Source organism: Pteropus alecto, unplaced genomic scaffold (assembly GCF_000325575.1).
Source record: "Pteropus alecto unplaced genomic scaffold, ASM32557v1 scaffold13, whole genome shotgun sequence".
NCBI classification, from domain to species: domain Eukaryota; kingdom Metazoa; phylum Chordata; class Mammalia; order Chiroptera; family Pteropodidae; genus Pteropus; species Pteropus alecto.
In genome coordinates this window covers 9,639,649-9,657,864 of record NW_006434373.1, presented here as the reverse complement: position 1 = coordinate 9,657,864, position 18,216 = coordinate 9,639,649, and the positions used below count along the sequence as shown (strand labels likewise).

Here is an 18,216-nt window from a genome sequence, read left to right as displayed (position 1 = left end):
TCTGTTTTAAACTATGAGATGCTTCCACGAAATATAAAATAATCTTTGAAAAATGCTTTTCATATATAATAATCATTTTGGGGGTTCTAATTTCCCACTTTTTTCTTCTCTAATAGTACCCTTCACAACATACTTACATGCTTTCCACAGATGGAGAAAAACCTAAAGACAATCACACACGCGCCCATCATGTAGGTATATGCATTCTGAAATTTAAACAGAAGAAAACCTCTCATAATTTGCACAGCGAATCTTGTTACAGTTCCGTTCTACATTTTAAACATTCTGTGAAGTCTACTGAATAATTAGTTTAATAAAATGTGAAAATTCCTGTAAGAAATTTACCCCAAAAAGGTGTTGAAAAGGTCACTGCCAAAACTCATGAATAAATATTAACTATAAAATCAAATCTTAAATGCAACTTCAATCTCTGTTTTGCTCAGCTGAATTCTGTATTTAAAAACTTATTTTTGCATTAAATAATGACTAGTTTCTTTGAGGAGCAAGAACCACCTAGCTTAACAATTTAATGTAAGGAAGTCAAGTGAGACAGGAGATAAAGGGATCCTGGCAGGGGGAGCTGGGGTGCCGGAGAAGATTGCTGGAGGTCAGATTCCTCACCAGCTGGCCATAAGCCTATTCGTCTAAGCTGACTTCAGAGATGTCCTCCCTCCCTGAAACACATTTCAGCTCTTCTTCAAGTGTGCGAGCAGCAGCAAGAGATGACCCTGGTGTGCTCTGTGCCTAAGAAAGCTTAATCTGAGAAACAGAGATCCCACTGACTATAACAACTGGGCGCGTCAAGCTGATGCCAAAGCATAATTTTTCTTGAGGAGCCCTGCCTAGGCAAATGACAACAGTCACAGATGGGCCCCTGGGAAGGAGGTCCTGTGAGACCCTTGGTGAGGTGCAAGGAAATGAACGTGTCTGTACAGAAGCATCTTGGGCTAGGACGAGGGCTGCATCTCGCTTCACAATAGTCCACGGCAAAATCGAGTGGAGGTTGAGCATGCTTCCAGGACTGGAGGCTCTTGAAGGAAAAAGCAGTCAGGCAGAATAGGCAAGTTTGTCTTTTTCGTGTGAAATTTCCTCTCTGGGGACATCTGGAATTAGGAAACTTACTCTATTTTTCTGCTTGGATCAAGTAGCTTTTGGCTGCAAGTTGTCTGGAGAAAAATAAAAACATGGCCTTGCTGCTCCTTCTTTCTGTGTTAGCTCTAAACTTACTGTAGATAATTTCTGGCTTTACATTCTGGAAGTGATGACATGCAACAGCTTCTAAGATGACGACCCAAATCCTTTACCTAGATTACGAGGTCCTGAGAGGTCTGGTACCTTCTTACCCATTCAGATCTTGTACCTCATTCCCCTTGCTCCTTCTACTCCAGTCACACCACCTAGTCTCCTGTACCATTCCATCACAGGGACAGCTGCCTGAAATGTTCTCCCCTCGTCCTACAGACCGAACCCAATTATCACTCCCTTGGGATGCCTTCCAGGACCTCTATGATGAAGGCATCTTGTGTTACTATGTGTCGTCACAATATGTGTCTCTCCTCCACAGCTGTAATTCTCATCGACTTGGAAGCAGTCAGTGAATGCCTACCCAACATTCCAGGCAGTGATTGTCTTTGTTTTGCTCATTACATTCTTCTCTGTTCCTAGCACACCTTTAGTGCTCAAAATCATTTATTGTTTGAGGAAATGAATCGGGTCGACTGAGAGGCCAGATCTTCTAGAGTTGTGCTGACCAACATGGTAACTAGCACATGTTACTGAGCACTTGAAATGTGGAGTCTAAATCATGACATACTGTAAATGTAAAATACATACTTGGTCAAAGATTTAGTACAAAAGAAAGCATGTAGCCTTTCTCCTTCATAAGTTTTTATGTTGCTGACATGCTGAAATGGTAATATTTCGGACATGGGAGGGTAAAAATATATTATCAAACGGACGTTATCTGTTTCTTTTTTATATTTTAAATATGGCTCCTAGAATATTTAAAATTACATCCGTGGTCACATTTTACTTCTGCTGGACAACAAGGCTTGAGATCATGGTCAAGTACAGACTTGAGATCATGGTCAGGTACAGCCATACCTCTATGTTTTGAGCTGGACCTCAGACTGAATGGAGGCTTGAGGCACTTTAGGCAAAATAGTGAGAACTCAGGTATAGAGATGGGGAAAGATGTGCTTTAGGGAGATGGCAGCTGGATGTCTAGTAGAAAATCCGGCAGCAAAAGTATCTGAGAATCACGCTGTGAAATACTGATTATAATGTAGTAGTCTGGATGCTACACTTCAGCTCAAGAAACTGGGTTTGAGTCTTCTGGTAGGTACTATCTTACATGTGAATTCACAGGTCTCTTAATCTCTGTTTTTGTTTCTCTCTCTCTTGCTTTTATCTTTTGGGAAAATGAGGGTTAAACCAGAAGAGCTTTAAGGCACTTCTCTTTCCAGCTCAAACATTGTAGAACGTTGAAGGGCCAGGTTTTGTCTTTGTAAAGAGTGTGGGTGTGTGTACACATACACATACACGCATGTGTGTATGTACTAGCATGGCTGAGGGCCTGTCTGGGTCAAGGCTATGTTTTAGGGAGGTTAATCTGACACCTAAGAGTAGGCCGACATGGAGTGAAATGAGACTGGAAACAGGGTTACCTGAACTGAAATTATCATCTAAAATAAACTTCAATTATGCACATACCAGGAGGGCAAAATGAAGTACCACCCACACGACGCCGAGTGACGTCACCAGCAGATCATATCGATTTCTTCTGCTTTGCCAGAAGCCAGCAGGAGACATTGCTATGATCTTCATTGTAACCTGAAGGTAAACAATTAAGAGAATAGAGGCTGAGTTTTCAGTACATATTTAAATGTATTAACTCGAGCCAAGTAATTTTTTTTAAAGGATGTAGAAACCAAAGAGAAGAATTTATTACAGACATATAAAAGCTGAGAATATAAAAGCTATATTCTCCACTCTTTTCTCTTTGTTTTATGACTAGTTTGATAGCAGGACATTTTTCTTCCTCAAGTAAAAGACCATAGATTTTGTTAAACATCAACCAGTACAGGACAAAATAGGAATCTGCTTATATTTCAAAGAAGATTGCTGGAATAAGAAGAATATCACTAGAAAGTGATACGACATGGACCATATATTAAAATAATCTGTCTGGGCCAACTCCCTTTGCCACCATGTTACAATTTGAATCCCTGAATTACAGTGGTTTGTGCAGGTCGCTCTAAATACCTGAACTCATTTAACTAGACAGGTCATCATTCCGATACAACAATAAACAGAATTAGCAATTCCTACCCTTAGAAAAATCCAAAATATAATGTGAAGTCTTTGTTCCAGTTAAGCAGAACAGAGTAAAAAGGGGATATCCTAAGCTACCCTCCCCACAACCTGGAAAAAAAAGAAGAAAAAAAAAAAGACTTCAAAAGCAATAGAGCACAGAGCTAGAAATGTCCTATTTTACTTTAAAATGTGCACTGCACCCCTCAGAGCCCACAAACTCATTACGATACCTCTAGAACAAAGATGAAGGTGAAAACAACTGACATTGTTGCCAAAGGAACAGTCACTGGGTCCTCGACGTCCCACTGCAACAGAAACAGCACATGGGTCTTTGCGCACATCCATCGGGCACATAAAGACTTTCTGCCTCTTCCTCCCATTTGAACATGATCGTGAATTTTAATTTTTTTACACTAACGAGCATAGATTGTGAGCGGATATGGCCACTTGCAATATTCTTGGATGTAGCAATGAATAAGAAATTCGTTCCCAGACTTTGAGGGTGATACAAAGTACCTTTACAGACAGCAGCACTGACTGGGCCAGAACAAGTAATGCAATTGTCCTCTTAAAAAATGGATGCTGGGTGATGTCATACATCTTGGCTCTAAAACCATCATTATCTGGAAAAGAAAGGTTTCGGCAAGGGCATTTTAGCATAGGTCACATTTACTTTCCTTCACTTTCTTTAATGCTTATCATGAAACCCATTACTTTTTTCCCCCTCCAGTTCAATCTATTGTGTGGTGTTTTGCAGGAATGGTTGGCTCTGAATATTTAAAACGATGGTGCATGACGCAGTCTGTATTGGAAGGAGAACCGCATCATTCAATTTCTGTCAGTTTAATACGTTTCACTCATATGTTGAAAAGGCAAGCAAATATATTTTATTTAAAAATTCATTTTTTCATTAAGGCTTACCCTGAGAGCACTGAAGCACAGCCTTTGGGTGGCTGATTTTAATAGCCTATGGAGAGATCTGTAGTTTGGAGCCTGTTACTATATTAACTTATGCACAACTGCCTAGTGGCCTCACGATTATTATTTTAATTGAAATCTTAGACTCCTGGGGAATCATGAACACAAGTGCCCAACATGAATAAAATCAGAGCATCTTTGATACCCGGGCGAGGTGGGAGATGAAGAGGCTGTGCTATCTTGAGTCGGCTCTTCAGATCTTCCCATCTTCTCTGATCTACAGTCAGCAGAGCCGTCCCCTTAATAAACATAGGAAAGCAGAAAAAGGCCTTTTGTCATATACTCTACACCAAGGACATTGCACATGGGGTGGCGATGCAAACAGGACTAATTTGAGAGTTTAAAATAAAGACATTCTTCAAATATTGTGGTGGATGGATAAACATGGTCAGAATTCTCAAACTTGGTTTTGAGAAGACTTCCAAAAAGGATGACCATGGGAGAAGATTTAGCAGCCTTCAACTGGCATCTACATGTATAATATTCAGGTTTGGGAAAATGTAAAGGTTTTCTACATGATTAAATTTTCTAAAAAAGATCCTCATTCTAATAGTGGTTAGTTTCCTTTCACTTCATAGTAGAAAATGCTGTGGCAAAATTATACTTGTCAATGCTGCTGCTTCTGGTTATTTTGTCTTTAAAAATTTTTTTTTAAAATCATTCTGATATATGTAGTCATAAAACTATTTTTAAGTGGTATGAAGTCACAGAATTTGGATCTTTAAGAAATTAGTGCTGTGACAACTAGTTAAATGAAATTGGATATTTACTATATAATAGAGTATTTTATTAAAATAAACATAAACATTATATTTCATTATATTATATTATAAAAGCAGAAGTATAATTTAAGAAACTGAAAATAAAACACCTACTCCCACTCCCGTTACACCTTTCTTTCCCCAGAGCTAAGGACTGTCCTTCAGGGGCATATCCTCCTCACTATGCTTCCAGACTTTTGCTGCTTGTCTATGTATCATTTCACAAGAATATATTTGTTTTGAATTTCAAAAATATATATACATAGTATCCAATGTGTGTTTATTTATTTAGTTTGTTTTTATCTTCATGAATACTATGTTTTCCACACAACTAGATACTAAATCTAATTAATTTTAACTGCTCATAGAATAGTATCCCACTGTACTAATATAATATATCAGACATTATTCATTTTAAGTTTCTGGACTATAAACAATGCTGCAATAAACACACATGTACTCTTTCACGGTAAATATCTATGAGCCTTTCTCTATGGTAAATCCCTAGGAGAGGAATTGCTGGGGTCTAGGAGTTAATGCATCTTTACATTTACCAGATATTGCCAAGCTGCTGTCCAAAGAGGACCAACCAAGAAAATGCGACACTAGCAATCTCTAAGTGTTCCCATTTCCTTATATTCTTGCTAATCTTTGACATTATCAGATATTTTATTTTTGTCATTTGATGGGTGTGAAATGTACATAACTTAGTTTTAATATTAATGAGATGAAGCATTTCATATGTGTATAAGTGGTAATTCCTGTATCTTCCCATGTGAATTGCCTGTTCATATTCTTTGCTCATTTTTGTATTTGAATATTTACTTTTTGATGGTATGTAGAAATTCTCAAGATACTCTGGATACTAATCTTTTGTCAGTTATGTGAGTTGTAAATATTAGTCTTAGTTTGGTTCTTTTTTCATTTGTTTTGCTTTTATCATTCAGATAAAATGTGTCTTTGATCATAATTCTGAGGATTTTTTTTGCTATCATTTTTTAATCACAGTAGAGAACATTTTCTATACATTATCAATTTTTTGATAGTTACTATTTTATGACTTTGTAGAGGATACATTTTGTATTTGAAAATTGTAGGGGTCAGGGTTCTTTATATGTCCAGTAGAACAAATTTTTTTTATTGTGTCACATCTCATATTTTCTTTATTTTCCTGTTTGGTTTATGAATTTCTTAGAGAAATATGTTGATATCTTGAAATATGTTGAAATATGTTGATTTCGGATTTGCTAGTTTTTTAAATAATCTGGTTAATTTTTGTTTCATACATTTTAAGTGTCAGGAATTCTATACTTTCCGATGATTAGTTTATTTTGCAATGTTTTAATTATACTGTTTATTCTAATAATATTTGTTTTTAATTTTTTTCTGCTATTATTATTGCTAAACCACTTTTCTCATTAACTGCAAATAAATACTTGTTCCCTGGATGCCATACACACTCATGTTACTCCTTTATTATAGAAAAGAAGATATTTTGGAAAGTTGAACTCTAAAAGAATTCGAAAGAATAAGCATGGCGATATATGAAAACCTCTAAAAGATTATTATTATAAAATTAAATTTATTAGTCATATTGTCTTCGACTAGGGAAATTTAAAAAATATATTACTCATATAGACTTTGAATTTTTTATACAGGGAAGACATAATTTTGCCTAAATTTTGCCTGAATTATGAAAACTTTGCCCCAAAAGCTTATCTTATCTTTATATCTCTCTATTGCCTATATATTTGAAAATCTATTTATATACCTTTGGGTATGACCCAAACGTGAGCTCCATGAGGGGGCAGAAATCTTTATGTGTTTTGTGTTTATATGTTTATCTTGTTATGTTCTCAGGGTCAAAAGCAGTGTCTGGCACTTAGTAGGTGCTCAAAGAAATCTGTTGAATAATTGAATAATAAATGAATAAAGGCTGTTATATCACAGCTCTTGTGCTATCATCTAAAAATCTTGCAGAAAAAAAATCTTTTCTAAAAAGTTCAAATAACTTAGAAATTTGTATCTTTTATTAACTAATCAAGTTTGTTATATCTGGTAATATGATTCCTTCTACTTTCCCTCTTTTGCCAAGTACACATTTGAGCCTCCATGCATGCTCCCCTTTCTCAGGCAAAAACGCTCCTTCCTCCTTCAGAACATAAATGCAATCAATGTTGCAAGTAGACCTGCTATTCTGCTTACTTCAGCCATTCCTCTAAGTTCAAGAGCTGCATTTGTCTCCAGTTATTCAGCATTTTACGTTGTTTCATTTAAACTGCTGAATAGTGAACTTCCATACGACCTAATTCTTCTGAAATCAGGTGTCTGCTCAAAGGGCCTAGTATGGTGTTCTGAGCAAGCAGTGCCTAAACTCTGTTAAGTGACTGATTAGCTTCTGCTCCTATTGGGGAATTCCCAGTGTCTGCTCCATTTCATGGCTCAAAGGCATCTAAAAAGACCCCTCTACCTCTTTCTGCTTGGTATTAAATTGAACACACTATAAGGCTTAAAGAAACTCATTTATGAATGTGCTAACGTAAAATAGCGGGGCTGGGTGATATGATCTCTATCCTTCTTTCTTACTCTAAAATCCTATTTTTCTGTGGTTCAGCATAGTGTTGAGGCCCAGAGGCGGGGATTTTTAAGTCACATGCTTTGAAAGTCTGAACAAAACGACATCCTCATTCGGCACACATTAAAGGCGGCAATTGACTGAGTAACTGGTACCACACACATGGAGCCTGGGGGACAGTGAATGACACAGTCCCATGTGTAGCTACACAAACTAAAGAGCTCTGAAGTGAATGTGTGCGAATGAGTCTTAGCCATGAATCACACGGAGCAGCACGGTGCAATGCAGGCACATCTAGTTTTAATTCAATGCAGGATGACAGTCGACATTTTCATACTCTTGAATGCAAAGACTCAGACTCTGCAGCGATTGGCACCACTTCTGAATTCTGGCCCCATTTTCTATTCCTGATAAGCCCCATAAGTTATTTCACCTCTGTAAGCTGTTTTTTTTTCTTCCACTATGCATTTCACAGCTGTGAGAATGGAGAGTAGCATATCAAAACCATAGTGAATAATAAGTGCTCAAAACCGTATGTGTCTTAATTATTATGACTGCAGAATGTCCAGAAGAACAACATAGAATGTTCTCCCTCAAACGCATATATTATTGGCAGAAAACTACACTTGCTGTTTTCCCATTTGTACTGATCATTAGAGCTGTTATGAACTCAGCACGCTTCCCGAGTTCATAAAGCATGGAAAGTTTTTATATGAAATTAGAAAATCTTTTTATCCTATGAATTAGGATTTTAAAATTTCTATCGAATCTTCCTTCCCACCCCATCAATGCCGAATTCACCTACTGAGTTACAAAGAAGCATCCAATTTACATTTTGTGAGAGTGATATTACCTGCAATCAGTGCATCAGTTTCAGCTATTGTATTTTAATAACTTGCTGCACATCTTTTCAATTTGAACAATAGGAGATGCACCTTTCCATTGTCAGTGAATGAACGACACTGTTCCCAAAGGGTGAAATTTAGCAAGAGAATTGTGCTCTTAAATAATATGCCCCAAAGGCAGCAATGAGGAAGCTTGTAAAATAGTTACAGAGATTATTTACACCAGTTACATTACAATTTAATGCGACATCATGCTGTGTCTGCAAAAGAGAGCTCAAAGCATGTGGCTAGAAAAGAGTAAACGCTATAGTACTCCAACCAACCATTCTTACCTTGTTTTCATTGAAATTAGCAATAACTACTCCAACAAAAAGGGTCAGTCCAATCATGCAACCCAGGAATACAAAAACATGAATATAGATTCCATGCATCTGTATAAATGAAAAATACGATTATTCATCAAAGTAAGTGAAAGCAGCTGTATAAAGGATTGTGTTTAAAGGATCCCATGCGCTTGCTTACCGGCCCCACACGATGAATAATAACATCCCTCACTTCCACCCAGCCTTTCAAGGAGAGAACTTCAAACAATGCCAGCATAGCATTTCCCACATTGTCAAAATTAAAGTTCCGAGGATTCGCCCTGCAAGTCAGAAAGAGGAATGTTCTGTGAAATTCACCCTAAGGCAAATATCTCTAGCTCTTTCCAATCTTGGGTGGGAGGGCATATTTAGCACTCAGAAGGTGGGCTATAGGGCATTTCTTTTGCTAAATCATAATAATGCATTAAAGTGTTATAATTTATTAATTATGTAATTAATTATTAGGTAATGATGGAGTGCTCTCAAGTGAAAACAGCAAAATGCTACACAACTTGAGTTGTAGCTCCAGAGGCTCTGGGAATACATTTTCTAGTTAGAAATTGTACAGGAAATTCTCCAAGGGGCATTGGAGTTCGGATATGAACTTTGAAATTGTTTTATAATAAAGGCATAAATTATAATTCCCCATGTTAGTACAGAAAGTGTAAAAAGAGTAGAATTTGGCTACTTTATTTCATTCTGTGGACTCCTGTGAATATCACGCTGTAAAGACATGATGCATTTGGAGGTTACTTAGACAGCAAGCCAAGTTTGCTCATCGCCTGTTTCCAGACCACTCTCTCCCAGCTGGACTTTTTCTCTCACGAACTCTGAGTGTTCACAGCAGATACCCTTGTAGACCCCAGTGCCCTGTCAACACTCACAGTGCACTGTCTACACCCATGGCAAATTCTTGATTCTACAACATTCTTGCTTCACTACTTTTTTTGTGGGGGAGGGGGAGAGATGTCTCATTCTTGTTTTTCTGACATGTTTTATATTTTTTTTCTTCCCAGTTACAAAAGTGGTCCTTCTACTATTCTTGCATTTCCTTTACCTTACGGGTCTTAGCTATCATTTTTGTTGTTAATAGAAGATCTAAGTGTTTTTTTCCCTTTCTCCCTTATTTTAAAAGATTAAGAGATTTAGACAACCACACACTGGAAAAATCATGACTATCACAATGCCACATCCTGAATGGGATGCAGAACTGAGCTCAGGATTATTGAAGAGAGTAGGCCTACTGAAGCCTATCTAAATTATATTTTGATAATTTTTTTTCCTGCTAGCTCATTTATAAAAATTTAATGATCTCTCTGGGGGGCAATCTGGTTTAGTATGTTTTCCATCCCTTTTCATATTTTTTAAACCACAGACCAATCATGGAATGTATCTTTATAAATTTTCTTTAGGACTCAATAGATGAGTATATAGTAAGAAATCATAAAAATGAAACTGACTTGCTCCTAAAGGTTTAAGGCTGAATGGTAGAAATGTTCTTTACATAGTGCAAAAACCCTACTGAGAAATTCATATTTTGAGATTTTGATTTATAGTTTTTAAGTATGAAAATATAAGCATATTCTTTTGGATTTTTCGAACAACTTTTCCTTTGGGGATGTTTCAATTAAATTTAATATATTTTACAGCAGATAGAAACTATAAGGATTCTACAGATACCACTCTTTCTCAATAAAGATTTTTTTTTTTTTAAACCAAGTGAGCCAGCTTTCAGAGCTGATGTTGAACTTTCTTACCCATCCATTTTCTTTATGTAAAAGTGCTTTTTCTTTAGCTGAATTTGTAGAAACCCAAACTACATTCATGTTCCATATCCTTTAGAAGTTAGAATATTTTAAAAACAAACTTTTAGTCTAAACCAAAGAAAATAAAATAGAGGATTATAGAATTAAATAGTTGGAAGAATATAGCATGTTAAAAAAAATAAGGATGTCTCAGCTATAATCATATAAGATGTTTGTTTATGCTTTGTTCATGCACCTCAAATTAGAAAGTTTAAAACTTTATGTACAACCACAGAGGACTTGAATGAATCCCAGACAAAATCCATTATTGTCATTTTACCTGTAGCTCTTCCTTGATTTGGAAGGCCCTTTAAATATCATCTTTCGCGGTTAACTTTTAAAGATTATAATCTGTCTATCCAGTTCAGAAAACTAAGACATTGGCTCTGACCTCGCAATTTGGTCAGTCTTTCACCTCCTAGTGAAAAGTGCTATCATGTCTACAGGATCATAAGGAGAACTGCTCCTCCTCTGGGAAGGTGGGAGAGGGACTTAGCCTCTGACCTTAGATGAGGAAATGCAGGGAATGATGGTGTCCAAAATGACACCCTGTATCTTACATATCTCTGCCATATAGTCTAAAGAAATCAGAAGCTTTTCTTACTTCCTAGAAGGTGCCGACATATTTTTGCCTTGTACTCTGGCAATAGCATTGGAGTTGCCTCGATCTGTAACACCTGGCTTCTGCCTAGCTCCTCCTGCTCACCTGCTCATGCCTCCTCTCCTTTCAACTGCCTAACTCCTATTCATCCTTCAAAAATTAACTGAATGTCTTCTTCTCTGGGTCCTTCTCCCTGGTCCTGTGTTAGGTGCCTCTTCTGTGTGTGTCACTGTACTCTTTGCCTGTCTATGTCCTATCCTGACTGATATATCAAGAAGCTAGAGAAACTTATACCTCAGGCCCTCCCCTGGCCCTTCCAAGCGTCTGGAAGGGGCCCAGCAGTGAGTACACATAGTCTCATGTTTTTATTAAACTTATAGAAGTAAGGTAATTTTATATTCTTTTTCTTAAAGAGTATACCCAAATTGTATGACCCTGAGACTGTGCAAAAATTGGATCTTCTGCCTTGAGTATTTCACAGTGTAACTTAAAATTACCTAGAGGTAAGCTTTAGTTGAGTGTTAAGTGAATTTAGAGGCTTCGTGTAGCATCAGAGCCCTTAGTATATGACATTAAATTATTTATAATTTTACTTTCTGTTCTCCACTAGACTTCAAGCTCCTAGAGGTCAGGGCCATAGTGACATAATGCCTGGTGAAGAGTAAGCACTCAATCAAAACATTTATTGTAAAACTGAGTACTATGTTGATCTTTCTCATGCATTCCATTTTTCTATAACCAAGATCTCAAATTAAAAGAAAACAAGAAATATTTATAATATGTTGATACGTTTAATTTTTTTTTATCAAGGTAATTTTATCTCAAGTCCAAGTGATTTTGAAGAAAATGAATGTAGTCATCTGAAAAGAAAATACAGAAACCAGACTGCCTCCAGAATCAGATAGTACATATTTAAGTCCTAATTATAATTACCAATGCATTTCTCTAGGCCACTTCCCAGATATGGTTATTTTCTTAATCATAAATTAGTGAATATAAAATTCAAAATTTTCAGCTGCTAAATCTTGACAAGCTTACTAAAGCAGGAAAATGTAAAAATTATCATAGTTACGGATGACATTTATTTGATGGAAGAGTTATATTTCACTAAAACTAAGCCAATGAAAAAATATTCTGAACCAATGAACAAAAGCTATTGTGATGATATTTAAGTGATGCCTCTTTATTCACTTACTCTTTCAAAGTGTCACTGGACATGAAACCCCTAATAATAACTTACATAAAACATTACATTTCAGTTAACTTTAATTTTTACAATCAGAGGTAGCCGGTTTTATGGAACAGGTTGAATAACATAGGATATAAATGGAAATAAGTTTACTTTCCTCCCAATACTGCCTAATAGTATATTCTAGCTCCCTTCCTGACATCCTGGGGAGGTCCCAAAGCTTTTTGGTCACTTTCAGTTATGAGATCATTCTAAAAAGTTCACTCGATTTTGCATCAAACCTTGGCTCTCATAACCCATACCAGGATCCCGTCCTCAGCAGCTCAGCACGCCCTGCGGCCTGAGAAGGGAAGAAGAAGTGTTGGCTACTCTGTCCCACTACTCTCAGGCTACCCTCCGGTTTTTACAAGGCTGGAGTTAGAGAAATAGAGTTAGCGTCTATGTCTCTCAGGCTCTTGGACTCTGGCCATTGGTGCTCTTGTCATAGCAGCTATTGTTCTTTCATGGAGTGCATATTTGCGTGTTCCTAATTCCTAAGAAACACTCCATATATTAATCACGTTTCTAGCTTCTATAAACTCGATACTTTATTATACACATGCTGGACACACTTTGTTCTGGACAACCCAATATAATGTCTGAGTCACACTGCTTTGGCTTCCTTCTTCCCTTATCACCCTTTTCCCACCCTCAGGTGTCCTTTTTAGGGTGTGCTTTTCAAATACAAGCCAAACAACCCAGAGTCCACACTCCTAACCACCTCCTTTATTGGACTTTCACACTCTGGGCCACCATCCATCTGCCCTACTCACCCCACAGCCAGGTACCAGACCACGAGGGACAGTCCCTGCACCCAGAGCCCACTGAAATATCACACTAGCTAATCCTAAGCCTGCCTGCCCTGCTTCGCCCATTCCTTCCCAGGGAAACCACAGTAAAGGCCCTTGCCCACAGTCCCTTTCCTCTGTCTCGTGACCAACCCTAGTGCTCCCTTGGGTGGCCCCCTGTGGTGTGGCATGGCCTTTCCTCTTGGGAAAGGCAACAAGCTATCTTTTCAATGGTAATTGTCTCTTGATTTGTTGACCTTACTATACTTCAAATTTCCCATTAATACACTATATTTTAAAACACTCCCCAGCACGAGGATGTGTCATTGTGCCATTCCCACTGTGAGGGTAGTCTCAGGTGACTCTCAGTCTCAGTCCTGCAAATACACCCACACTCTCTTCTGATAGGGGCTCCTGTTCTCCGAGACATAGCCCTTTGCAGCAGGGCTCCATCAAGAGGGCTCAGATCAAGTGGCCCAAGGCAGTGACAACTTGGCCCTCTGGGAACATCGGATAACTCTGCCCTGCCAGATAGGGAAGAGCAGTTTGCTCACAAAAGCCTTGCCAATCTTCTTGCCTTGCCAATCTCTGATATCAACTAGTCCTCCTGGGGGACCTTACTTGGCTGGATTAGGATGCACCTTTTTCCATGACGAAGGGAGGAGAGATGCCATAGCATCTCTACTGAGCTCATTCACCTCGTAATGTTATCTTTGAGTGTAGTGTTTTCTTTTACATGAACTAGGTAATAGAGGTGGATAATCTTTCAGTATATTCTGCTGAGATTGCCTAGTGGTTCTCTTTAGAATATAATAATACTGTATCTCCTATTAACCTTTGCTTTGAGGCTTAGCCAAAATTCTAAAACAGTAGGAAAAAAATCTTATTTGTTCTTGATATAAATAAACTCTTTATGGTATAATAATGAGTTTTCACCTCACAGAAAGATAAATGTTTTATACGTCTTTAAATATTTATTTACATGTAAATTAGACTGCTTTTCTCGTTAACACTGGGATAAAGATAGTCCCATGCATTATATACTTTTCGACCTGTGCTGAAGCCACACATCCAAAATGAATCTTTCTTCATAATTCTTTGGCATTTAAAAAATAAAAACCCAATCTAAATTGTATTGAATTGTTTATAAAAGTGAATTTCATATTTGAGAAATGCCAAAGCAGTAACAATGAGTCTTAAGGGTACAAGTGGGTGAAATGTTATTCCTTTTAAAGAGTTTGACATTTAGTAAAGAACATCAATTGTGACAAAAGCAGAATAGTTGCTGTAGTTTACTCATTACTTTAAGAGGTAAAGTGAAATAAAAAGAAAAAGGATAGCAATTTAAAAGGACAAATGAAGTTGATAGAACACTTGGTACATCAATGAAGCAGACTGAGAAATCTTATTCATGATCATTAGTAAAATGGAAGAGAAAGAAGGTACTAAGTATTTCTAGATTTGATGTAAATGCTTGGAAAACTCATTTTCAAGAAAGATACATTTTAAAGGGAGAATTAGATATAATCAATTGTGTTACCGATTATTCCTTTCTAGCATTTCCATAATGGAAATCCTTCAATGTCGATGGGTTTTAAAATTGAAATAGCTTTATGATTTAGGTAGCTTCTCTACAACTGTTATGAGGACATCAGATCTTTCCTTAAAGATGAGTTTAGTGTTAATTTAATTAAAATGTTTTAAAATTTTAAAAATTAAAATTTAATTAAAAATCTGATTGAAAATCTTTTTTTAAAGCTCTACTAATTTTTAAAGCCATGTGCACCCAGATAAGCAAAGTTTTAAATACTGCAGTGATATTTCATTAGTTTCATGAAGCAATCTGGGACTCAGGTGCCACTTGCTCCCTTATTTACTGTATTTTTGCATCCTCTTGTAATTCAGTGCTTTGAGTTGTATTACTTGAAATCATTTTAACATCTCTAGCAGAATTACTTTTAGTTTCATACCATAATATACTGATTTAAAACCTTATACTGACAAATATAGCATTCTTCAGGATATTTTTCTGATATCTTACCAAACACGAGGCACCCAAAATCCAGGTTTTTTCTCTCCAGGTCTTAATTTCAAATTTAAGTTCTTGGACACACTTACGTTAATTCTGAATATGCCATTGCAATCTTCCTAAAATAGGGGGAAAAAGAGATGAGGGAGAGAAACTGGTTAGAAAATGAACTCAGAAAAGATTAAAGATAAACACTTTTTTACAGAATAACTAAGTATCTGACAACAGTGATGTGGACAGCTGTCCAACAAATAATAACAAAGACTGCACAGATGAATGGTGAAAGTTGATGCCGAAAACATCAGTAAGTGGGCAAAGGATCTGAATAAGATATTCCTCCAAATAAAATATACAAAAGCCCAATGAGCATATGAAAAGATACTCAGCATCACTAGGCATCAGGGAAATGCAAATCAAAACCACAAGGAAATATTACTCATACTCACCAAGAAGGCTATAATGAAAAACCAACAATAAACAAGGTTGTAGAGAATTGAAATCCTCATACTAGACCCCTCACACACTGCTGGTGGGAATGGAAAATGGTGCATTTACTTTGGAAAACAATGTGGCCATTCCTCAAATGACCAAACAAAGTATTACTCTAAGACCCAGCAATTTTATTCCTAGGTATCTGCCCAAGAGAATATATATCCATAAAGAAATTTGTTGTGAATGTTTATATCATTATTATTACAAATGACTTTATAATAGTCAAAAGGTGGAAGCAGATCAAATGTTTATTAATGGGCAAATATAAAACAAAATGTGGTATACCCATACAATGGACTATTATTCAGTTATAGAAAGGAATGAAGTACTGATACACACTACAACATGCATGAACCTTGAAAGTAGGCCAAGTGAAAAAAGACAGCCACCAAAGACCACATGTTATATGATTCTGTTCATATAAAAGTTCAAAATCGGTAACTCTATAGAGACAGAAAGTAGTTAGTGGTTGTTTATGGATGGAGGTGTCATGGGGATAAGAGTTTGGGAGGTGACATTTAAATACAATGTTTCTTTACGAGGTGATGAAAATGTTCTAAAATTCACTGTGGTGATGGTTGTTCAACTCTGAATATGCTAAAAAAAAACCTCATCAAACTGTACATTTGAAGTGGGTGAGTTGTGTTGTGTGTAAATTGTATCTCAACAAATCTGTTTAAAAATGGATTTAAAAGATAAAACATTAGTAAGACGTTTTTGACTCATTTTATGTCTTCATTCTTCCTTTTGTTATTTTTAATTCTTTGGCTATAATTGTCATATTTTGAACCTAAACCTCGTATCTGGGTTCAAGGTGCACACACTTGAATATTTCAACAGAACTTCAAATTTTAATCTGTTTAAAGTCAGCTTCGACCTTAAAACACGTATTCTGGCTTCCCCATTTCTGTCCATGGACCAGCATCCTGTCAACCTCCAACATCAGCATCTCAGAGTTGTCTATAGCTTTTTCCTATTCACATCATCCATGTCTCCATTCTTATTTCAACTGGTTTAATACCAACATTACAGCTCTCTAGATTACCAGTAAAATTCTTTAAAAACCTTTTTATGCAACTAATATTCTCTTAAATGATAACACATCAATAAACTTACTTATAATTACTCAAAGACAAACTCAATTGACATTTTGGTGTATATCCTTCCGGTCTTTATTACTATGCATATAGGAGGCTGTACAGTTTTTACTCTTTCGTAGCCCACTTTTTCAGTTAAAATATATCCTCATACATATTTATTTACAACATTATTCCAAATAGCTATGCTGTGGTGTGTCGTATCTAGCACCTATGATGCACTTGGCCTTACTGTCTCTTCTAATTTGTCGTTCTGAGCTTCCCAGATCTCACTTTAGATTGGGTGAGACAGCTTGGTGTTCTGGGTTAAAAACATTGACTATGGGGCCAGGTTGCCTGGATATGGATCTCAGCATCCCCAGTTATTGGGTAGTGACCCTGGATAAGTCACCCTTTGACAATGGACCTATGTACACCTGTTTTCCTCCTCAGTAGAGTGTGGGTAACGATGGTAGTTCTTGGTATAGTACCTGCCCTTTGTGAGCACCAATAAGTGTCTGATTTCTTTTCTTACAAACATTTGATGAGTTCTCACTTCTCATCAAAGACATTCCAACACCCCCAAACAGGCATTCCAGGTCCCTTGGGATCTCTTCCTAAACTACATATACTTCTGGCCTTGTTTTTCAATTCATTTATACATGGAAGGGAAGGGAAGTTTAGCATGTACTATCGGGGTTGGGTTAGGTTCTTTACATAAGCAAACTTAGTTTAATCTTTGTAATATCACTGTGTGAGAAGTGTTATAGAGGAGAAAATAGGTTCAGAGGGATTAAGTGCTCAGAACAAACCATCACACCTTCTTCCTTTATTCTTCTAGAATTCTCTCTCCTCCCTAAAGCATTCTCAGCACAGTAGCCCCAGGTGGAAGCATTATTTTCCATACTTCAGAGATTGCACATTACTTCTGCTCTTTATGTGCTCTTTTTAAATTCTGAGTTTATATCACAGTTGCTTAAACATGAAACACACATTCTGATTGGACAGAAAATGCTGCAAAGCGGGGGTAGTTCTCATTTCACCTATCACGGTGCCTAGTACATTACTGATATTTAATAACTATCTGTCAAGAGGTATCTTCAGCATTTGTTTACAGGGCTTTGTGACTAAGTTCTGGGCTCCATATCTCTATCTAAAATGATCTCAAGATTTCTGCTGTCAAGTTTTAAGAAAAAGAGCAGAGGGAGAAAGTGCTCAGGCAGACGCCAAGCAAAAAACATGTTCTCCCAAATGAGGAACATGGCACCAACAACTCAAGCTGTGTTATCTTTCAATATAAGCTATGCGATCCAAATGTTGGGATATCTAGCTTCCCCTTATTCTCTGGGTTTGTTTCTTTT

General features: G+C 36.9%; 1 protein-coding gene across 3 annotated transcripts in view; it reads right to left on the bottom strand.

The window, feature by feature from the left end:
* The window catches only part of NALCN (sodium leak channel, non-selective), a 263,458-nt gene that overhangs the window by 18,586 nt on the left and 226,656 nt on the right, over positions 1–18,216 (bottom strand). For all 3 annotated transcript variants that reach the window (XM_025045009.1, XM_006909384.3, XM_025045008.1), the window contains 8 exons: positions 15,300–15,406; positions 8,997–9,117; positions 8,807–8,905; positions 4,439–4,532; positions 3,832–3,938; positions 3,546–3,620; positions 2,713–2,832; positions 138–206 (listed from right to left, as the gene is read on the bottom strand). In XM_025045009.1, the coding sequence (XP_024900777.1) occupies positions 138–206; positions 2,713–2,832; positions 3,546–3,620; positions 3,832–3,938; positions 4,439–4,532; positions 8,807–8,905; positions 8,997–9,117; positions 15,300–15,406 (792 nt within the window). The remainder of the gene's footprint in view (positions 1–137; positions 207–2,712; positions 2,833–3,545; positions 3,621–3,831; positions 3,939–4,438; positions 4,533–8,806; positions 8,906–8,996; positions 9,118–15,299; positions 15,407–18,216) is intronic.